General features: G+C 33.8%; 1 protein-coding gene across 1 annotated transcript in view; it reads right to left on the bottom strand.

Moving 5' to 3' along the window:
- Positions 1-18,894, bottom strand: part of SMCHD1 (structural maintenance of chromosomes flexible hinge domain containing 1) — a 137,500-nt gene that overhangs the window by 54,580 nt on the left and 64,026 nt on the right. Inside the window, exons 21-30 of the mRNA XM_023647549.2 lie at positions 18,391-18,487; positions 16,986-17,058; positions 14,550-14,689; positions 13,772-13,906; positions 11,353-11,580; positions 8,256-8,404; positions 7,233-7,321; positions 6,528-6,646; positions 3,319-3,486; positions 162-287 (exon numbers count right to left, since the gene is read on the bottom strand). Coding sequence (XP_023503317.1) covers positions 162-287; positions 3,319-3,486; positions 6,528-6,646; positions 7,233-7,321; positions 8,256-8,404; positions 11,353-11,580; positions 13,772-13,906; positions 14,550-14,689; positions 16,986-17,058; positions 18,391-18,487 — 1,324 coding nt within the window. The remainder of the gene's footprint in view (positions 1-161; positions 288-3,318; positions 3,487-6,527; positions 6,647-7,232; positions 7,322-8,255; positions 8,405-11,352; positions 11,581-13,771; positions 13,907-14,549; positions 14,690-16,985; positions 17,059-18,390; positions 18,488-18,894) is intronic.

The following is an 18,894-nucleotide window of genomic DNA, read 5'->3' as shown; positions in this document are numbered from 1 at the left end:
CGTGCCCATCTTCCTCTATTTTACATGTGGGATGCTGCCACAGCATGTCTTGACAAGTGGTGCTAGGTCCGCACCTGGGATCCGAACCTGCAAACCCCGGGCTGCCAGAGCACAGCGTGCAAACTTAACCACAATGCCACTGGGCCAGTCCCAAAACTTACTTTTAAGTAGTTAGCTTTTATGAGACTTATTTTAACTTGTGGTACAGGTGCTGGATTATCCCACTGATCACAAAGTTGAACAATGAGAGGATGCTGTAATTCTCTTCCATTAATCACCGGAATGGACTGAAACAGATATGAATATTTTAAGAAGCATTAAAATATCTGTGCCAAACAAGTACTTGTTTGCTTATAAAACACTCACTTAATTATCTTTATTCCATTCATGAATGGCTTCTTTCACCAATTAAAATAAACCTTTGAAAGTCAATTACATTCTCACAAAAGATCTTGTTCTTATAGAAATGATTAATAATTTGATAAAAAGGAAAACTAGCATTTGACATTACTGGCTTCTAATACATTCCTAAAAGTACACATCAGTATGACTTCAGTGGAAATAGAAGATTATCAGACTTAGCACTGGCTATCTAAAGGTTAGCTCCTCTGTCAATTTTCAGCCTCTGCCAGTCTACAAGAAGCAGTAATACACAGCTTTCTAGCCCTTGGTTAAACAGGACTAGGAGTCACTGGTAATCTACACTGCCTTGTCAGCTTAAAATGCTTCTTGCTTTTTCTCTACTTCATGTAAGGCCTGTGTAACTCCGGGAATTTGCCTGCTGACCTATTAATACTGGTTATTTCAAAGGAAACACACTGTCAACCAAGAAACCTGATAAAGGTCCAGTCCTCTGTGTCAGATTTTCAAAGTCAAGGGAAAAAAAAAAGAGAAAAAAAAGAGAAAGACAAGAGAGAACTAACTAGTGAAAAAGGAAAGCTGATTTATCATCTCCCACCAACAATGTTTCTTCTGCTTCCTCCACCCTCCACAATATCTGAGGTAGTTGGTTACCCAATTATGCTAGGAAGTTGCTAAAAGTGGGAAAAAAATTAATGATGTGTTATGAAGAGGATTATAAAAAAAAAGATACCCCAGATACCCTTGAAACCAGTTGACTGGTTTAGTTAAAATGTTTGACTACCACAAAGTTTACATGGATACAGTTGACTATATTCTATCTGCCAAAGTTCATAAAAAACTTGAATAAAAAAAGTGTTGACAGTTTCCAAATGTAAACATATCATGGTACTTTATTCCTAATCACATAATTGTCTACCCATCGAATAGTAATGACTTTTAAAGGATATCCTTCAGTAAATGACTTGTAGCGTAAGCTGTTCGTCATAAAAGTTTTCGGGGAAAAAGCAAATATCCAAAGTCAGTTGTTCATAAATACAAATATGAAAGTGGCACGCAATTTAACATTTTGGGATTTCAGTTTCCTCATTTATAGAATAAGAATGATAATAATACATCATAATGTTGAAGATTAAATGAGAGAATATATGTGTATACTTATATATTTTTTCTATTTATCATACTTAGGTGTTCAATCACTTCCCCTTTTCCACTTAAGATCCTGTGGGGACAAAGTAAGTTAAGAATTAATTTGAAAATCCTAGGAAAACCAGATATTCAATGACTATTTTTCAGCCTTATCCATATATCTCACTAACAAAATGAGAAATTAGTTTTACGTTTTATTTTAAAAGCTTCTGGATTTCTATGGTATTTGCAAATAAATCTTAGGATAAATTTTTGACTTAACAAGCTGCCATGATTTTTTATATTCTCTCTACAAAACCATAGAAAGAGATGAAAATGTCAACATTTCTACCACCTCAAAGGTACACAATTATTCCACCATACAGTCACTACCAGAACAGAGTGCCAGAAGGTGAGAGGACAGTTCAAAAAGATCGGGCAGGGTTCCACTCTTCTGGACACAGGGTCGCTAGGATTCAGAATTGACTTGATGGCACTAACAACAACAAATAGTCAACCAACAAATCTTTTTATTGACATCATTAGGCACAAAGAACGTATTAATTTATGTAGTATAAGTGCTCCCAGATAAAAGTAAATGCACTGGCCTTTCAATGAAACTCCCTGAGTCAACATACTATTACAGAAAAAAACTGTTTTTAATGAACACTGTCATACACTAGTTTATCTTTTTTTCTTTTGAGGAAGATTAGCCCTGAGCTAACATCCGTGCCCATCTTCCTCTATTTTACATATGGGATGCCTGCCAAAGTGTGGCTTGATAAGCAATGCATAGGTTCAAGTCCATGATCTGAACCTGGGAACCCTAGGCCACTAAAGCAGAGCTCACGAATTAACTGCTACATCACCAGGGTGGCCCCAGTTTATCTGTTTTTTTAAACTCACAAATAAAAAAGGGCAATCTGAAACTAGGCACAGGTACGTAAACTTTACTTAGATGATATGCTCCTTTACTAGTATGATTTCATCTACTACCACGGTCATGTGAGCTCATTTTCCTTTAGGAAAAAATGTAAGCTGTCATCCCAACAGGTAGAGTTCTGCTACACCATAACTGAATGCCAGAATCTGAACATTCTAAAATTAGAATTCTAAAAATTCAGTGAAAACTCAACAAAGGTAACAGAGTTGATGGACATTTGCAAATTCAGTATTTAAGATTTAATTACTTCTATAGGAAGGTATACTGAAGTTTTTATGGGTATAATGACTCGATGTCAGGTTTTCTTTTTTTATTCTTCTCCCCCAAGCCCCCCAGTACATAGTTGTATATTCTGGTTGTGAGTGCCTCTGGTTGTGCTATGTGGGACACTGCCTCAGCATGGCCTGATGAGTGGTGCCATGTCCACACCCGGGATCCAAACCAGTGAAACCCTGGGCCACTGAAGCGGAGCACACAAACTTAACCACTGGGCCACGGGGCGGGCCCTGAAATCTGGTAAGTCTTTAAAAAACTCCAGCAAAAACATTTAAAGTCAGTGAGAGCGAACAATAAACAAAATTGGCAAAAATCAATAACTAATGAAACTTGGGGTCATTAGACTATTTTTACTTTTATGCCACATTTCAAAATTTCTGTAATAAAGTTTTTAGGATTTGAAATAACTTAAATTATTAAGTTATTTTTTAACAAATGAGGACACTGATAAATTAAATTAAATAATGAAATATTAAGAATTACTTTGTCCTTTTGTTATTCTTACTACGTTACTTCCACAACAAAATATATCTGTTCTGACACACTGACAGTCTAAAAGCAGTAAGCCATGTGATATTAAACTCTTTCACTCAAGACAGGAAGTTACTTACCTCCTTTAATTCTGGCCAGTCTATGAGGAGAAGTTTAGCTGGTGGTCCAGAAATTAGCTGCACTCGAATAAAGTCAGAAAACTCACGCCAAGTAAAACAAAGATCCTTATTTCCAGGAGGACCTGGAATAAATTTGACGCCTCTTACACTTATACTTTGTGTATTTTCCTAGCGAGGAAAAGAATATTGAGAAAAGACAGGGAAATAATGTTTAGTTTTCAGGAAAATGAAAGAAAATGTCATTCACCCATGTGCATACAGATGTGCTTCTGGTAAAACAATGGCAAATAACTTGCACACGTGCCAATACTGATATACCATGAGTTTCATTTCCTTGAGAGGAGAAACTGAATTTTTTTGTGAGGAAGAGATATAAAGGATTCTGGCTATGTCCTTTTATCTTATCTTTTCCTAATTTCCCTCTTATTTACACTTACACTGTCTCCTTTCTATTCCCCAAATAGGCAAGCATGTGCCTGCCCAATACTGTTTGCACTTGTTCTTTCCCTCTGTTTGCAACATTCTTTACCAGGTATCTACATGGCTTTTCTTCAGGTTTTTGCACACAGGATACCTTGTAATCAGAGGGGTCTTCCCTAACCACCCTATATAATGGCACTCTATTCCCTTATCCCACTTTATTTTTCTTAACACTCATTTCTTACCTACGGCATGCTCTCCTCATTACAAGGTGATCTCCAAGAAGGTAGGGACTTTTGACTTGTCACTGCTCAATCTCGGGTACTTAGATGCCTAACACATCATATTAAAGGGAACTAATTAAACTAGCCTGTAATTTCTGCAATGTGATTAATTGATATAAACTGATACCATACTGGTAGGAGCACTGTAGTATTTGCATTTTAATAGTGACCCTTAATAATTTCATCATCTTAAACTTTCACTAAGTACAAATCAATTCCATCAGATTTTAAAAACCAGAGTTAAAATTTCATGTTTTATGTTCTGAAAACAACTATATGTAGAACATTTTCTGTAAAAGGACCCTGCAAAATAATCAAAATTAATCTCCCCAAAAACCCCTTTGAGTACAGGGGAATTTTTTCAACATTTGGCAAACAAATTAAATATTAATTAGTAAAACATATTCAAAGTTCAAAATATGTAAAGTCTAGTATCATTCCATATTTAATAGTGAAACACCAAAAGCCCTTTTGAAGAGGTGATTTCTTTTTTAAGTCAAGTTGGAAGTTATGCTGGTTTTACTTCACAACTTGAAAATAAAATTTGTATATGCATTTACAAATTGTAAATGAGCACATACAGAATTAAATATAAAATTCTGAAAGGTACTAAGGTCTAATGTTGAAATTATCAAAGGAATATACTTCAGAATAGCTGCATATTTTATGTAGAAGCAAAAATGATTTTAAGAAAGAATGACATATTAAAACTACTTTTATTTTTAAAAAACACAGTTTTTAAAAAAAACGAGTTTAAAAAACCCAAAGGCTTCATTTCTCTCTGCAGACTGGGGGCAGACTCCTGTCATTGGTTTGAAAGTGAGTCAAGATAGTATACGTCAGTTATAAAATGAGAGTACAAAGAAAGAAAGTCAACTTGGCTGGAGAATAGTGAGCTATGGAAGGAGAAAGACGTTGAGATTATGCTACGGTAGAATACTATAGGGTATTTTAGGCCATGCTAAGGAGAGAGAGTCTAAATTTAAAGTGTAAAATGCTGACAGGCGGCACAATATGAGAAATGAAAATTGATGTTGGATTTGCCAGGGGGAAGAAAGCAGAAAAACATGATGAGAGGGGCCTGTCTGGGAATGACAGAAAAGGATGTGAAAACAGAGTATATACAACTCTTCAAGGAGTTATACTATAAAAAGGAGGAGGGAAATAGGGCAGTAGATGGACAGGGATTCAGGGCCAAAGGAAATTTTTTTCTCGGGGGGTGGAGGGTTGTTTTTTAAGATGAGAGATATTATAGCATGTTTAATATACTGATGGGAATCTAATAGATAGGGAAAACTGAAGATGTAGGAAGACTGGTTACAATTCAGGAGTAATCAGTGAGAGGATGGGAGTCTATGCATAAAGTGACAGGAAGCAGAGATTGTTCATGCATAGCAATGGGAGCACAGTTATCTTCTGATTTCATCTACATATAGGGTGAGGGTAGACAATGGAAGAACCAGAAAGTCAAAGAGCAAACCTTATCTGTGTACAGTAAACAAAAGATTAAAAGCTCTTCAGCAGTACTAAAACAGTGAAAATGGGGTTCTGAAAACCAGAAAATAATAGCTTAACAGATTAGCAGAAACAGAAACCCTAGTTAGGATGGGCAAAAAGGAGGCTATTCTTATGATTATTCTGCCAGGTAAAAAGTGTAATGGAGGCTCCAAAAGGAAGAAGAGTTTTAAAAAGCACTAAGTGCTCTAAATGGATTCATCTTTACTTGGGCCTTAGAATTCCTCCTCTGAAGGCCCAACTCCAACATCTCCTTTCCCTGCAAGCTGTCTTTGATCTCTCCAAGCAGAACATATCAGGTTTGCTTCCTTGTTTTAAACTGAAATAATCCCACCAGGTTCTTACTTTTCAAGCAAATCTCAATTAACTGTCCAGCTGCAAACTTTCACAATTAGTTTTCTCCCCAGCATCCTATGTAATGCAGGGTGTGAGCACCAAGAAATTTTATTTAAACAGCTACATGAAAAAAACTACCTCTACACAAACACCAAAATATTTATGGATAAAATGATTTGACATATGGAATTTGCTTCAAAATGATATGGTATGGGGGGAAGTGATGATTACTTCAGCTGAGTGATCGGAACATGGGAATTACTTATACTATTTATTCTACTTTTTGCATATGTTCAAAATTTTTCATTGTAAAGTTTTTTTGGTTTTTTTTGATGAGGAAGATTGGCGCTGAGCTAACATATGTGCCAATCTTCCTCATTTTTGTATGTGGGATGCCACCACTGCATGGCTTCATGAGTGGTGCACAGGTCCATGCTCGGGATCTGAACCGGTGAACCCTGGGCTGCCAAAGCGCAAACTCAACCAGTAAGCCACCATGCCAGCCTCCATTTATAAAATATTTTTTAATGCCCTTTATGATTTTTCATTGTAAACACTTAAATCAAACGTCTTTTAGTTATTTTAGTTTTGCTCCCAAATTTTTGTTATATGTAAACTAATGGTGTAAGCCAACTGTTTTGAAAGCAGTCATACCTGAAAAGTAGTTTTCAAACGTGAGCTATCAAGTCCAATCCCAGCAATTCCCAAGGCAGATAAAGAACTTGGTGAAAATGCTTGAATCTGATTTCCATATTGATCTGTAACTATTATAACTATAAAAAGGGAGGGAAGTTTAATTTTAAAGTGTAATCTTTTGATAAAAGATATAAATATCTGAAAATACACTTATACACTTAATAAAAACTGTAGTAGAAACTTGCTCTTTGTTCTCACATATTTTTTGTAAAAACTAATTATTCTCGCTTCTTTTAAAATCACCACAAAAATATCGAGTCTACATAAGTATATTTATATTTGTACATTTAACATGATGCTGATGTTAATCAGATTTTTTAACAGGAGAATTTGAAGAAAATAACTGAGTATTATGTAATATTCTAGATATTTAAGAAAAATACAGGATACATATGAATCCACTGATATATTTACTTTATACTTTTAATATTAACTAGTATTACTTCTAACAAAAGCCAACAAAGTATTTCTGCCAAGCTGATTTTACAGTTAAGTCAGCCTAGGCAAAGATAGTAAAAATACTTCAATCTTTTCCGGCAATGGATTTTAAACCAATAATCATATATCAACTGAAAGCTTTCCTTTCAGATTATGTATACCAAAAGATGAACTTAAGGACATATTATAGAAGTGTTCTAAGGAAATAAAGCAGGCCATACTAACCTATTTCTCCTTGAAGCTCTTGGCCCATCTGTACTGTTTTTCCTCCTTTCAACTCACATTTTAGATGTTTAGGTTCATCAGGAAGTGGTCTGAAATTGGTTAACAAGTTAAAAGGCTTTAGTCACATCGTTAACTGTAGAGAAAGATTAAAACAATTTCAATATGCCAAAGAGTAAAATGTAACACGCACTTTCTAAAACTTAAATACAGCAACACTCCTCCAAATACCTCAATTTATAGAACATCACTATTAATCCAAAAGAAACAGAGAAAAGACAGCTTGAAAAGATAGTAGAGAATACGGACCAAAAAAAGATTAACGCTTTTGTAGTGTTAAATCATAGTATCTATGTTGGATTAAAAGGCAATTATCACATCAGAGCACTGAGAAAGAAAACTGATGGCTAAGAATAACTCATCAAGAGATGTGGCTGTGGCTGGAGAGTAGTACACAACTGAAAATTTTATCTCAAACATGGAGCTATTCTAATTGTTGGGAATAGTATGAAAATGGGTAGTGAAACAAAAGTGAAAGAGGTTACTGCAAGAGGTGGCCAAGGAACTGACAGGCCAGGGTGGAAGATAATTTTTTTTATATATTTACTTAAGTCTTCCCCTTTCTTATATCAGTTCTACATGTTAGGTCTGGTTGGGCTCAGCTTTGAAAATCATCACTAACCAATGAAAGAATTTTTCATTCTGAACAACATACTGACTGATCACATTGTGTCTTTTGTATTTTTTACATCTTTGCCATTTTGCAGGGGTTTTCACTATTGCTTGCACTAGGAGGACTTTCCATTAATGAAAAGAGGGCCAATTTGGTAGAGGGTTATACTGACACTAAGAATTAATCACTATCTCCAGTGAAGCTTTATTCCAAAGACAACTTACCATATTTCACAGAAATTGTCATATTTTCTACATTAGAAAACAACTTTTACATGTGTGCTTCAGAGAAAAATAGTTTTGTGGCCATATGCTGAATTTTGAGATACCTCAAAATGTATCATGCCCACAAACCTTACTGTAAATGCACTTTCCAAAGACACATGATCATCTTGGAATGAAACCTGGCAATAACGCATATCTTTTACAGACGTTGGTACTTGTACATCAGGAAGCAGACCCTGCAGCAAGTGTTCTTTGTTAATCTCAGGAGTCCAATTAACCTAGGAGAAAAATTATATATTCAAGAACAACATAAAGCTTAGTCTAATGCCTTCCTACTGCCACTCATCTTATTGAAGGCTCTTAAAGCTAAATTATAACCCATCATCCCCACCTCCATAAAGTCCCTTTATGACCAGAAATGATGGTGGTTCCCATATTACTACGACAAAAAAGTATCTTTTCTTTGCTGTTAATGTTGCTATATCTTTCAATGCAGTAAAAAAAAAAAATTCTTAAGTATTTCTTTAGAGTCTAAACTTAAGAATTCTGCCACAAGATTATCAATGTGGTCATTATAGTTTAAAAGTAACATATCGATCAAATCATGTGATCCATTCTGAGAGGTAATATTCAATTGCTTTTTTGAAAAGAATCTTATTACAGGCTTTGAATGAGATCTAGGTGGGCTCTTATTCAACAAGGTAAGAAAACAGAAGTTACATCCATTGATGTTAATTATCATCCTGGCCACCCTGTGGTGTTAATCCATTCTTGGATGCTTCTAGCTCTATTTTAATTTTGCATCTCTTGCATTCCACATTTTAATTTGTTACTTATCCATTTTTTTAAAAGTTGATTATCCTACTCTATCCTACTTTTAAACTTCCAAACCTTTCTATTTAAGAATTTTTATCTCAATTTTCTTTTAGCCTTCTATAGTTCTGATTCTTAAATCATGAATACTTAATATTTTGATCCTAGTTTATGCTGTTCTAACCTTCTAAGTCACTTTTTAAGCAATCTTTTATTCATCACACTTTTTTTTTTTTTTTTTTTTAATGGAAGCAAGCAGGAGTTACAGAAAAAGATGCTCTTCCCTCACCCTAGCTGTGCTATCCCTTCAGTGGATTCCTGGTTCAGTTCGGGTCGACTTTCCTGAATATTGGACTCTCTAAAGAGAACAAAAACCACCTTAAAGACTACAAACTTAATTTAATAAAATAATGGTATTTAATATCTTTTATTGTCAATAAAGAGGTGCATGTTTTAAAATCTTTGGAACCAAAAAAATACATAACTATTAGATTTGAGGCAAAATGTGTCAAATGCAGGCCAGAAGCCTAGAGAATGGCAAAAAGAAGGTTATATACAGGAAGCCCTCCAGTTCTTCTTAACCTTGACAAACTAGAATGTGGAAACATTATTATGAAACACCAAGGAACCAGTTCAGAAGCCAGATTCCTGATACCACATTTAAAACTGCTCACCTTCAAACATGCTGACACAGGTATGAAAATGACTTGCCTCCCTCCCAAGCAGGCTCAGGATTATTTCTCTCTCAATCCTCCCTTCCCTTATTATGCTTGGTTTGAAAATGCAAATTTGTTCTAATGCGATTAAAATATTAGGAAACAATTAGAATATAAAGCAAATTTTACTTTTGCTTATGTACCATTTCATCCATGAAAACAATAGCTGAACACAGAAAACTGTACCCGCTGAACCACGCCATGTAAGAATATACAAAATGACAGACCTCCAATAGCTGCCAGCCACCTCAGCTAATTATGTGTCTTGAGCCACGAGTGTCCACATCTACTGGAGTTTCCACCACTTCACAGTAACTCATAAGCTACAACTTTCCTGCACCCACTTCCACAAGCAAAGTAAACTGCCATATTATTATAGTGTTTATGGATTTCTTAATCATTTAATATGTTACTGTTTTTGGTAGTATTTAGTTAGTTTCCTATCTTTTTTTTTCAATGAGTGACCAATGAAGTTTGAGTATTGTGCCTCTAATTCCCATTTTCCTCATAAGCCTTGTGATTTTCTTAAATTTTTATTTATTTGTTTATTTAAGGTCACAGTGGTTATAATGTTAGATAAATTTTAGGTGTACATCATTATATTTCAACTTCTATATAGATTGCATTATATTCACCACCAAAAGTCTAGTTGTCATCTGTCACCAAACACACGTGCCCCATCCCTTTTGTCCTCCTCCTGCCCCCTTCCCCTCTGGTAACCACCAATCTGTTCTCTGTCTATGTGTGTGTTTATCTTCCACATGAGTGAAGTTGTCTCTCTCCGTCTGATTTACTTCACTTAGCATAATACCCTCAAGATCCATCCATGTTGTCTCGTGGGATGATTTCATCCTTTTTTTACGGCTGAGTAGTACCTCATTTTATATACATACCACATCTTCCTTATCCATTCACCTTTGACAGGCACTTGTGTTGCTTCCACGTCTTAAGCCTTGTGATTTTTATTGCACTATTTTACATGCTACAGTGAATTGACTGTATTATGAAAGGAGCAAGCATAGACTGTCCACTACTCTTTCAACCAACCACAAAAGAAGTGCTACAGCTGTCTATTTTATAGAATAAGAATCTAACCATTTTGATTTGGTTATCTGTTAAGTGAGATGTTAAGTTTCAACATATAGATTCACCCTACCAAGGTACAAATGATACATTTAGATGACAGCAGATTGACGAGGACCACCTGAAGCTACTAAGAACTGACAATACTGTTTTCTAAGGATCATGCTTTTAGAGTTTCAATTGACCAATTTCAAATGGCCAATCAGGGTTCTGTGGTTAACAACACTGTTTCATTGTTTGCCTTTAACAGACCTTTGATTTAGTGCCTTTAGAATAGCTACAAATACACTGCTCTGGTAAGGTGATGATCTTGATTGTGACTGCAGAAATACAGTTGGTCAGGAAATGCACAACTAAACAAAATGCCAAAGACCAGAATTTTGTTTAAGTGTCAAAATCATTTTTTTAAGCACAAATTTGTTACATATAAATCATTCGCATTTCAATCTAGTGCATGAAAATAAAAATCTTAGCCTGGAATTTCAAATAATAGTATTATTTTTCTGTGATAAGCTCCTTCTCAGAGGCTATCCTATAAAATTTCTTATTCAGAGTCTTCCCAGCATAAAACGAACAAAATTCTTGCAAATAATCAATCTATTTGAGATACTTACTTTAATTTTCTCTGCTAAAGCTGATGTTATATGGATTTCTCTTTCTCCTTCATCATACATTTGAAAAATAAGGTTGTGCATAATATCGCCTGCTATCCAATTGACCTCATCCTGATGTTTTATCTGGATTGCCTTTTGTCCTTCCACACTGAAAATCTGTAATCTTGCAACATGGCTACTGGGAAGCAACTTAATAGTCTTCTCCACAGGGGCTACATCTTTACAACTCTAGGAAGACAGGAAAACACAAATATACACTGAATGACATCTGTACTGAAAACATAACTTCCGGCTTTAATGGTGAATCATTTACACTGCTTAATACTTTCCCATACTATTGAAGATCTTACATACTGTTAACATTCACAGGTTTTGTCATTAAGACAATACTGTACTGCTAATAATTCCATATTTTATACCATAAAGTTATAAACAGCAACAGTGGCCACATTCTTAAAATCAAAAACTAGCATATTTGGACTTAAAAGGATTCCTTTCCCCTTATTTGTAAATTTACTTAAAAGTGTCACAAACTTGTGAAGTTTTAATCATATGACACAGATTCGGTGACTAGCATCCATTAATAAGAATGAAGATGTAAGAAAATAAGAATTTCCCATAAAATCAGAGACAGATACTTGCTGTAAAATACATTACTTAATGCTAGCAGGTAACACTGAAGTTTCTGGTGATTTTTCAATTCACTACACATTGGGCTACATGGACAAGCTTGCTCAGAGCTATATAAAGAGACTCTAGATGCCCTGAAGGTTGAGCTGGCATATTTATAATTTATTACGGGCACATCAATGTTCTACAGATCAGTAAAGATGAGCTGGATTATGCTACATAATTTGATTTTAGGCACACAAAATTAAAACATTACATCGTTATTTCATAAGCTAGGTATAGTGCATTCCATAGCATACACAAAACTCAAAATAAGCCTAAGTCTAAAATACCTCTACAATCTTACTTAGCTCATGTCTCCTTCTTCATTCAGTTGCAGTCATTCCTACTGAAGCCCATCCACATGAATAATGACATATTCAAAATTCCTACCTCACACAATATCAGACAAATGACCCAGCCTCTATCATAAGCATATTTTATTTCCCTGACTCAAACTCAAGAGTCATTGCCTTTGGATAACCTTTTCTAACTGCATACTACAGGACATACCTTGGTCTTTGTCCTAACTGACCTGGATTCTCGGTCTTCTGCCTGTAATATGTACATAATTCCTAATGTTTGTTACACTTGCTTCCAAGCCCAGATGCCTCCCTAACTCCAAGTTTTTTCTTCTTGACTCTTCCTCATCTTTTGTAAGACAGTATACTCAAAAATATGTTACCCACATTATTGAAAAAATGAAATGCATAACAAATATCAGAATATTATCAAATAAAACAAGATTGAAAAGAAAAGAATTGGAATAAAGTTGTCATCTCATTCTAACTAAAAAAACAGAAGCTAGCAGGCGGCCCAGTGTTTCGTTGGTTCGAATCCTGGGCGCGGACATGGCACTGCTCATCAAACCACGCTGAGGCAGCGTCCCACATGCCACAACTAGAAGGACCCACAACGAAGAATATACAACTATGTACTGGGGAGCTTTGGGGAGAAAAAGGAAAAATAAAATCTTTAAAAAACAAAAAAAAACAAAAAAAAACCAGAAGCTATCTTTTACCATTTTGAGGCTCAAGATACATTAACTGATGTCTAATTGGTAGGAAAGCATCAGTTAATCAACCGATTCAAGGTTATTCATCATCTACCACATTATTTATGAGGAAATCACATATAAGCATTTCATTTGTTTAAGTATTCGTTATCCCATTCATCAATCTTAGGAGATCAATTAATTGCTTATATTAACTGCTTGCCCTCCTCCAGACTGGCTTCACTTTCAGCCATGATATTATTATATCTAATAAGAAGTCAGTAGCACATTAACACAGAAATCTATTTATGCAAAAATGCTAATTAAAAACCATGTATTTATTTTTAAAATTATACACACAAATTAAATGTTCCTACGTCCTGTAGTGGTGGTTTAAGTGGAGATATTTACCAAACTTTCTAAGGCACAAGTATGAACTATAAATAAACAAACAAATAAATAAATAAAACTGACACGTCACATTTTAATGTAAGAAAAAATTAATTTTAGGAATATGTAAATCAATGATAGCTATAGACACTGTAAAAGGTTAGATCAAGAAAATTACTAATATTTGATACAAAATGTTAAATTATTCAGTATACTATTTCATGTTGCCTTTTCTTCTCTTTGGCTAAAAGAACCACAAATACCTCCTTTATAAAAGTCAAACAACTTTACATAAAATATTATAAAGCTGTTGAATATTTGTATGAAGACTCAATACAATATTAATGAATAAAAATGACAACTTACAGGTATTTCAATTTTAGCCTTAAGCGTCTGGTCTTTTTTAATATTCTGAACTTGAATTGCAGATCCTGATAAAATACTGGTTCCAGAACTACTGCAATCCACAACATAAACTGGAAGGTTTGGAGCACCTAAAAACTATTAGAAGCATACAAAATAAATTAAGTTCCCAATCAAATGTAACTGATTATTCAATAACTTATTTAAATTTTCAAATGTTTCACTACAGCTACTATTTCTGGCTATAAATTGGAAAATTCTAAATAGAATTCACTGATATTCTAGACAATCTCTGAATGAAAACAATGACTTTCTACAACTCTTAAGTAAAATGTATCTATCTTGGAAGAAAATCCAACTTCCTCAACCACTATTCTTTCCTTTTTTACTTTATCTATTTAGGTTTTCCTTTCCTTCTTGTAGTCTTTTACTCATCTTCATTTATCCATCCATCTCCAATCCTGAAGGACATTTCTACCATGCTACTCATAAATTAAATACTTCATCTGAAATAAGGAGGATCGATCAAGGAAGGAGAGGGGAGGGATCTTTAGTCCATAAATTTCTTTATGAAACAGTGTAGCTGGCATCTTTATTGGCTTTGGGATACTGAAAACTACTGGCAGTGAGATAGACTGCAAATTTCTCCATGGAACAATCATTAAAAGATCTAGATACTATATAAAGCTTACCATAAAGTAACTGAAAGATAAAGTCATTTCCATTCACTACAATGGGACTCAAAATAAAATCTACATATTCTTATCTTACAGTAGCTTACCTTACAATGAACAATCAGTTTTGGTTGTGCTGTTACATTGTCTGATTCATCCAAAACTTCTACCTGAAATGGGAAAGCTGTTCCATTTTCTATAACTAAAATTTCAGAATCAGGTTTCACTTTCAATCGACGAGGGGGACCTACCAGGAAATTATATAATGAAATACTGATTTGGTTTCTAAGACCGAAATATTGAAATAGCAAGAGAAACAACTTCTAACATTTCAAGTTTTAATAATTTATAAATTCCCAAAAAGAAAAACAAGCAATATCCAACTTTCATCATTTCTATCCCCAAAATGCATAGATTCTATACATGACCAGAACTGTCTCAACTGTACAAAAATGTCTGAGGTCTAGACTTAGTTTTTTGCAACAAGCTATAAAATATTGGTAACTCATGCTAGAAATCACCTAAATGTGTAAAATCTTAAAAAGATCCTGGCAAAAAGTATTCAAAAAGGAAAGTAAAACTTCATTGAACTATTTTTTTATTTACTTTTAACTTAACACAATGACTGATTTCTCAGGCATATGTAAACTACATGTCTGTTTTAGGTAATAACGTTCAAAGGACCAGTTCATGTAAGAACATACCCAGAAAATTTATCTGTTAGATCGCCCACTACTTTGATGTCATGAACAAGTTACACAAGTGTCCTCTAAGACTAATAGAGGGCTTACACCTCTGTAGCAAGATGACTTCACATGGTCTATAAATATTGATATTTTTTAATGTTTTAAATATTTTATTATGTTAAAATTTTATAAATATTTTAGAGATTACTTACATGAATTTCAGAATATTCTACTTATGCTAAATGCTGGTAACATAAGTTTACAAAGAACAGCTACTGGTAACACTTATTTTACTTTATAATATTATTAATGTTTTTTTTACTAATATGCCAGGCAACGTGTTATGTTTTACTGAAGCGCTACTCTTATATAATCCTCACAATGATCTTAATAAAGAAGGCAATGTTATTGTCCCCATTTTATACAGGAGGAAACTGGGATCCAGAGAGATTAAGTATCTTGTCCAGGTCACACGGCTAGTGAGTGGCAGACTCAGCTTTAAGTCCTGGTTTGTAATTTGGAACCTCTTGACCATTATCACTATATGGTGCTACTTCCTACTTTACCACTTTTACTCTCAAATTCAAAAAAAAGTCAGAACTATCTGGTTACTAAGAATTTCACTACTCAAATCCATAGCTAACTTCTAAAATAAAAGCATTATAAGTATTTATTAATATGCAATGATTTTTTTGTTATACTTCTACCAATGTGCCAATTTTTACATCTTTGTAAATTCATGCTTGGAAACCTCAAACTACTTGAATTTGTGAAAGCAAATAAGCTAATGTTTCTTTTCACTTCAAACCAGTACAAAAGGGGACCAGCCCCATGGCCAAGTGGTTAAAGTTCTGCCCCCTCTGCTCTGGTGGCCAGGTTTGCAGGTTCAGATCCCAGCTATGGACCTACTCCACTCATCGGTCATGCTGTGGAGGTACCCCACATACAAAGTAGAGGAAGACTGGCACAGATGTTAGTGCAACGCTATTCTTCCTCAAGCAAAAAAAAAAAAAGAGGATTGCCAACAGATGTTAGGGCGAATCTTCCTCAGCAAGAAAACCAGTACAAAAGGTCATATGTGGACAAAGACACTATCATGGTATTGTTAATATCACAGATAAAACTTACCTATCAAAGCACTGTTCTAGGTGTTTTACAAGCATGCACAGTTCTCACTTCGTACAGTGCTGTGTTAATGAGAACTCATGCATACTGAAACTGTGTCCTCCCTTCAGTTACCACAGAACCATGCAAAGAAACAGCTGCCTACAGTAACTGATTTAATCATCACAATGATGCTGTGAAGGTAAATATTATCTCACTTTACACAGGAGGAAACTTGAGGCACAGAACAAATTTACCCAGCTAATAAGTATGAGAGCTTAGATTCAAATCCAGAAGAGCTGATTTCAGAATATACTCTGATCTCCACAACAGATTGCCTCTCAAATTAGCCAGCATATTCTACCCTGTGTAACTTTAATGTAACTTCATTTTCAAACTATGTCATTATCAAATTAACAACATGAATACATAAGAAACTTTTCCTCTTAAAATATGAAACAGTTATATCAGAAAAGGCAAAGAACCTAATATAAAAATAAACATATATCCCTAAGAATAGAGTTCCCCAATACATTTTCAATATTCAAATTTTTCTCCCAAGGTTATTTTTAGAACTTCATTAAAGTATTCCTCAGTGTTTTCCTGTTTTTTAATTTGGTCCTATCTGTCAGTGCTATTTTTGACATTCACTTCAAGACTTACACTGTAATCAAACCAAAAACACTTCACCTTTCTAAGTATCATTATTACCTAAAAGGTAAATATTAGGAATATTTCTTAACATAATATTACCTGGTAGTAATCTAATTTTCAAAATCTGTGAGTCTTCTTTTAAACCCGGCAGAATAACCTTCAGATTAAAATTCTGTTAAAAAAATTTTTAATTAAATTCAAGTCTTAAATAAATACTTAAGTTGTTTATCACTTCAATTCTGATTTACTTCTTGCTTTTCATTTCACGCCATTATAGAAATCTACTCAGTAATCTTATAGTAAAATTATATATATGTATTTAAAAGATACAAGTTGAAAAAACTGACTTATATTGCTTCTTCACAGACAAAAGTCTCTTCAAATTTAAAAGGCAAAACTCTGAATAATGATCAGAATCAGGAATGGTATTATAAAAAATGTGCGAAAACAGTTAAGTGGAAAAACCAAAAATCTAGAAATCTCCAAATGCAATGTGGTCTTCTAGATTAGATTGTATAATAGAAACATTAGTGGAAAAACTGGGGAAATGTGAATAAAGTCCCTAATATTATTAATAGTATCGTACAATGTTAATTTCTTAGTTTGGATAAATATACGATGGCATAATATCTAAGATTTTAATAGAGGAAGCTGAGTGAAGGGCATATGTGAACTCTATACTATTTTTCCAATTCTTCTGTAAATATAGTTATTTCAAGATAAAAAGTTGTTTTTAAAAATCTAGCAATCTTTTTAGTAAGTTTATCTTACTAAAGACAAATTTTCCATGAATTCAAGTTCTTTGTCTAGGAACATCTGAATTCAGAAAGATGTACAGAACTTGATCTTTAATTTGATTTGATTATATGATGCAGTATAGTATATAGTACTTAAATTCACATGCTCTATTTTAAACATCATTTTGATAGGAAAAAATCTTACATATTGAAGGTAATGATACAGTGGGAAAAAAAAGTAACACATTAGTTATTAGCCATAGTGTTATATAAATCTATCAGCTGCTTTATAGATCTAATTGAAAAATTACCTTATTGGAGTTTATGCCTTTACTTTTCCTAACTTTATCTTCCCCAAAATACTTTATTTCATCCAAATATCAAACCCAGTATGTTTACAGAAGTGATCTAAGTTTTAAATATTTTTGTTTCTGTTCTAAGAAAAATATTCAAAAATGGATGGAAATAGTTGGAGAGAGAAAAAAGAACACAGTATTAGATAACTATGTTGAAAAAATGGCTTGGAAAGACCAGATGGAAGATGATGAAGACAGTTGAAAAATAATTAACGAAACATTAAACAATAGTAGCGAACGTGATTTTTCTTGGATATAAATAACTCAGGTGACATGATTCTGATTAATTCCTAAGAACTCAACATTACTGTTATCTTGTTTAAAAATAAGTTACTCAACTTAAAATGTCCAATTTCGTTTTTACCATTTAAGAAATAAACACGTCTTATGACATTTACGTACGATGCTTACCTTGCCTTGACAAGAGTTTACAGGGCCCTTAGCTGTAACACCTCGGATTACACAATTCGGTCCTTTGGTTATTTCTTCATAATGTAAAGATAAACCACTGGAAAAAAAATGAATTATTTTTTAAATTTCCCTCAATTACCTCACAAATAAGCTGCAAAGGTGTTTTTTTTATATGCCATTTACACATGTAATTCATTTTCTAAAAAAAGTTTTAAAAAATAGGAAGAAATAATTGAACAGACGCGAATTCCCATGAATTTCTTTTACAAAGAAAAATGAGCCAACAAGTATTGATAAGAGATACCAGTGGGCCAAACACTGCAAATGACAGATACATAGTAAAACATAAAACTTCAAATATTGAATTAGTAAAGATACAATGTAGGAAATAATCAAATGCTACACCGTGTATATAAGTCTAAGAAAAGGAAATATCCAAATAGGCCAGTTTTCAGGATTTCTTCAGACTTTGCCACGTATTCTTTCAAATCTTTTACCCAGCAG

Source organism: Equus caballus, chromosome 8 (genome assembly GCF_041296265.1).
Source record: "Equus caballus isolate H_3958 breed thoroughbred chromosome 8, TB-T2T, whole genome shotgun sequence".
Taxonomy (NCBI): Eukaryota; Metazoa; Chordata; class Mammalia; order Perissodactyla; family Equidae; genus Equus; species Equus caballus.
Note: the sequence above shows the minus strand (reverse complement) of the source record. Positions and strands in the feature narration are given on the sequence as shown.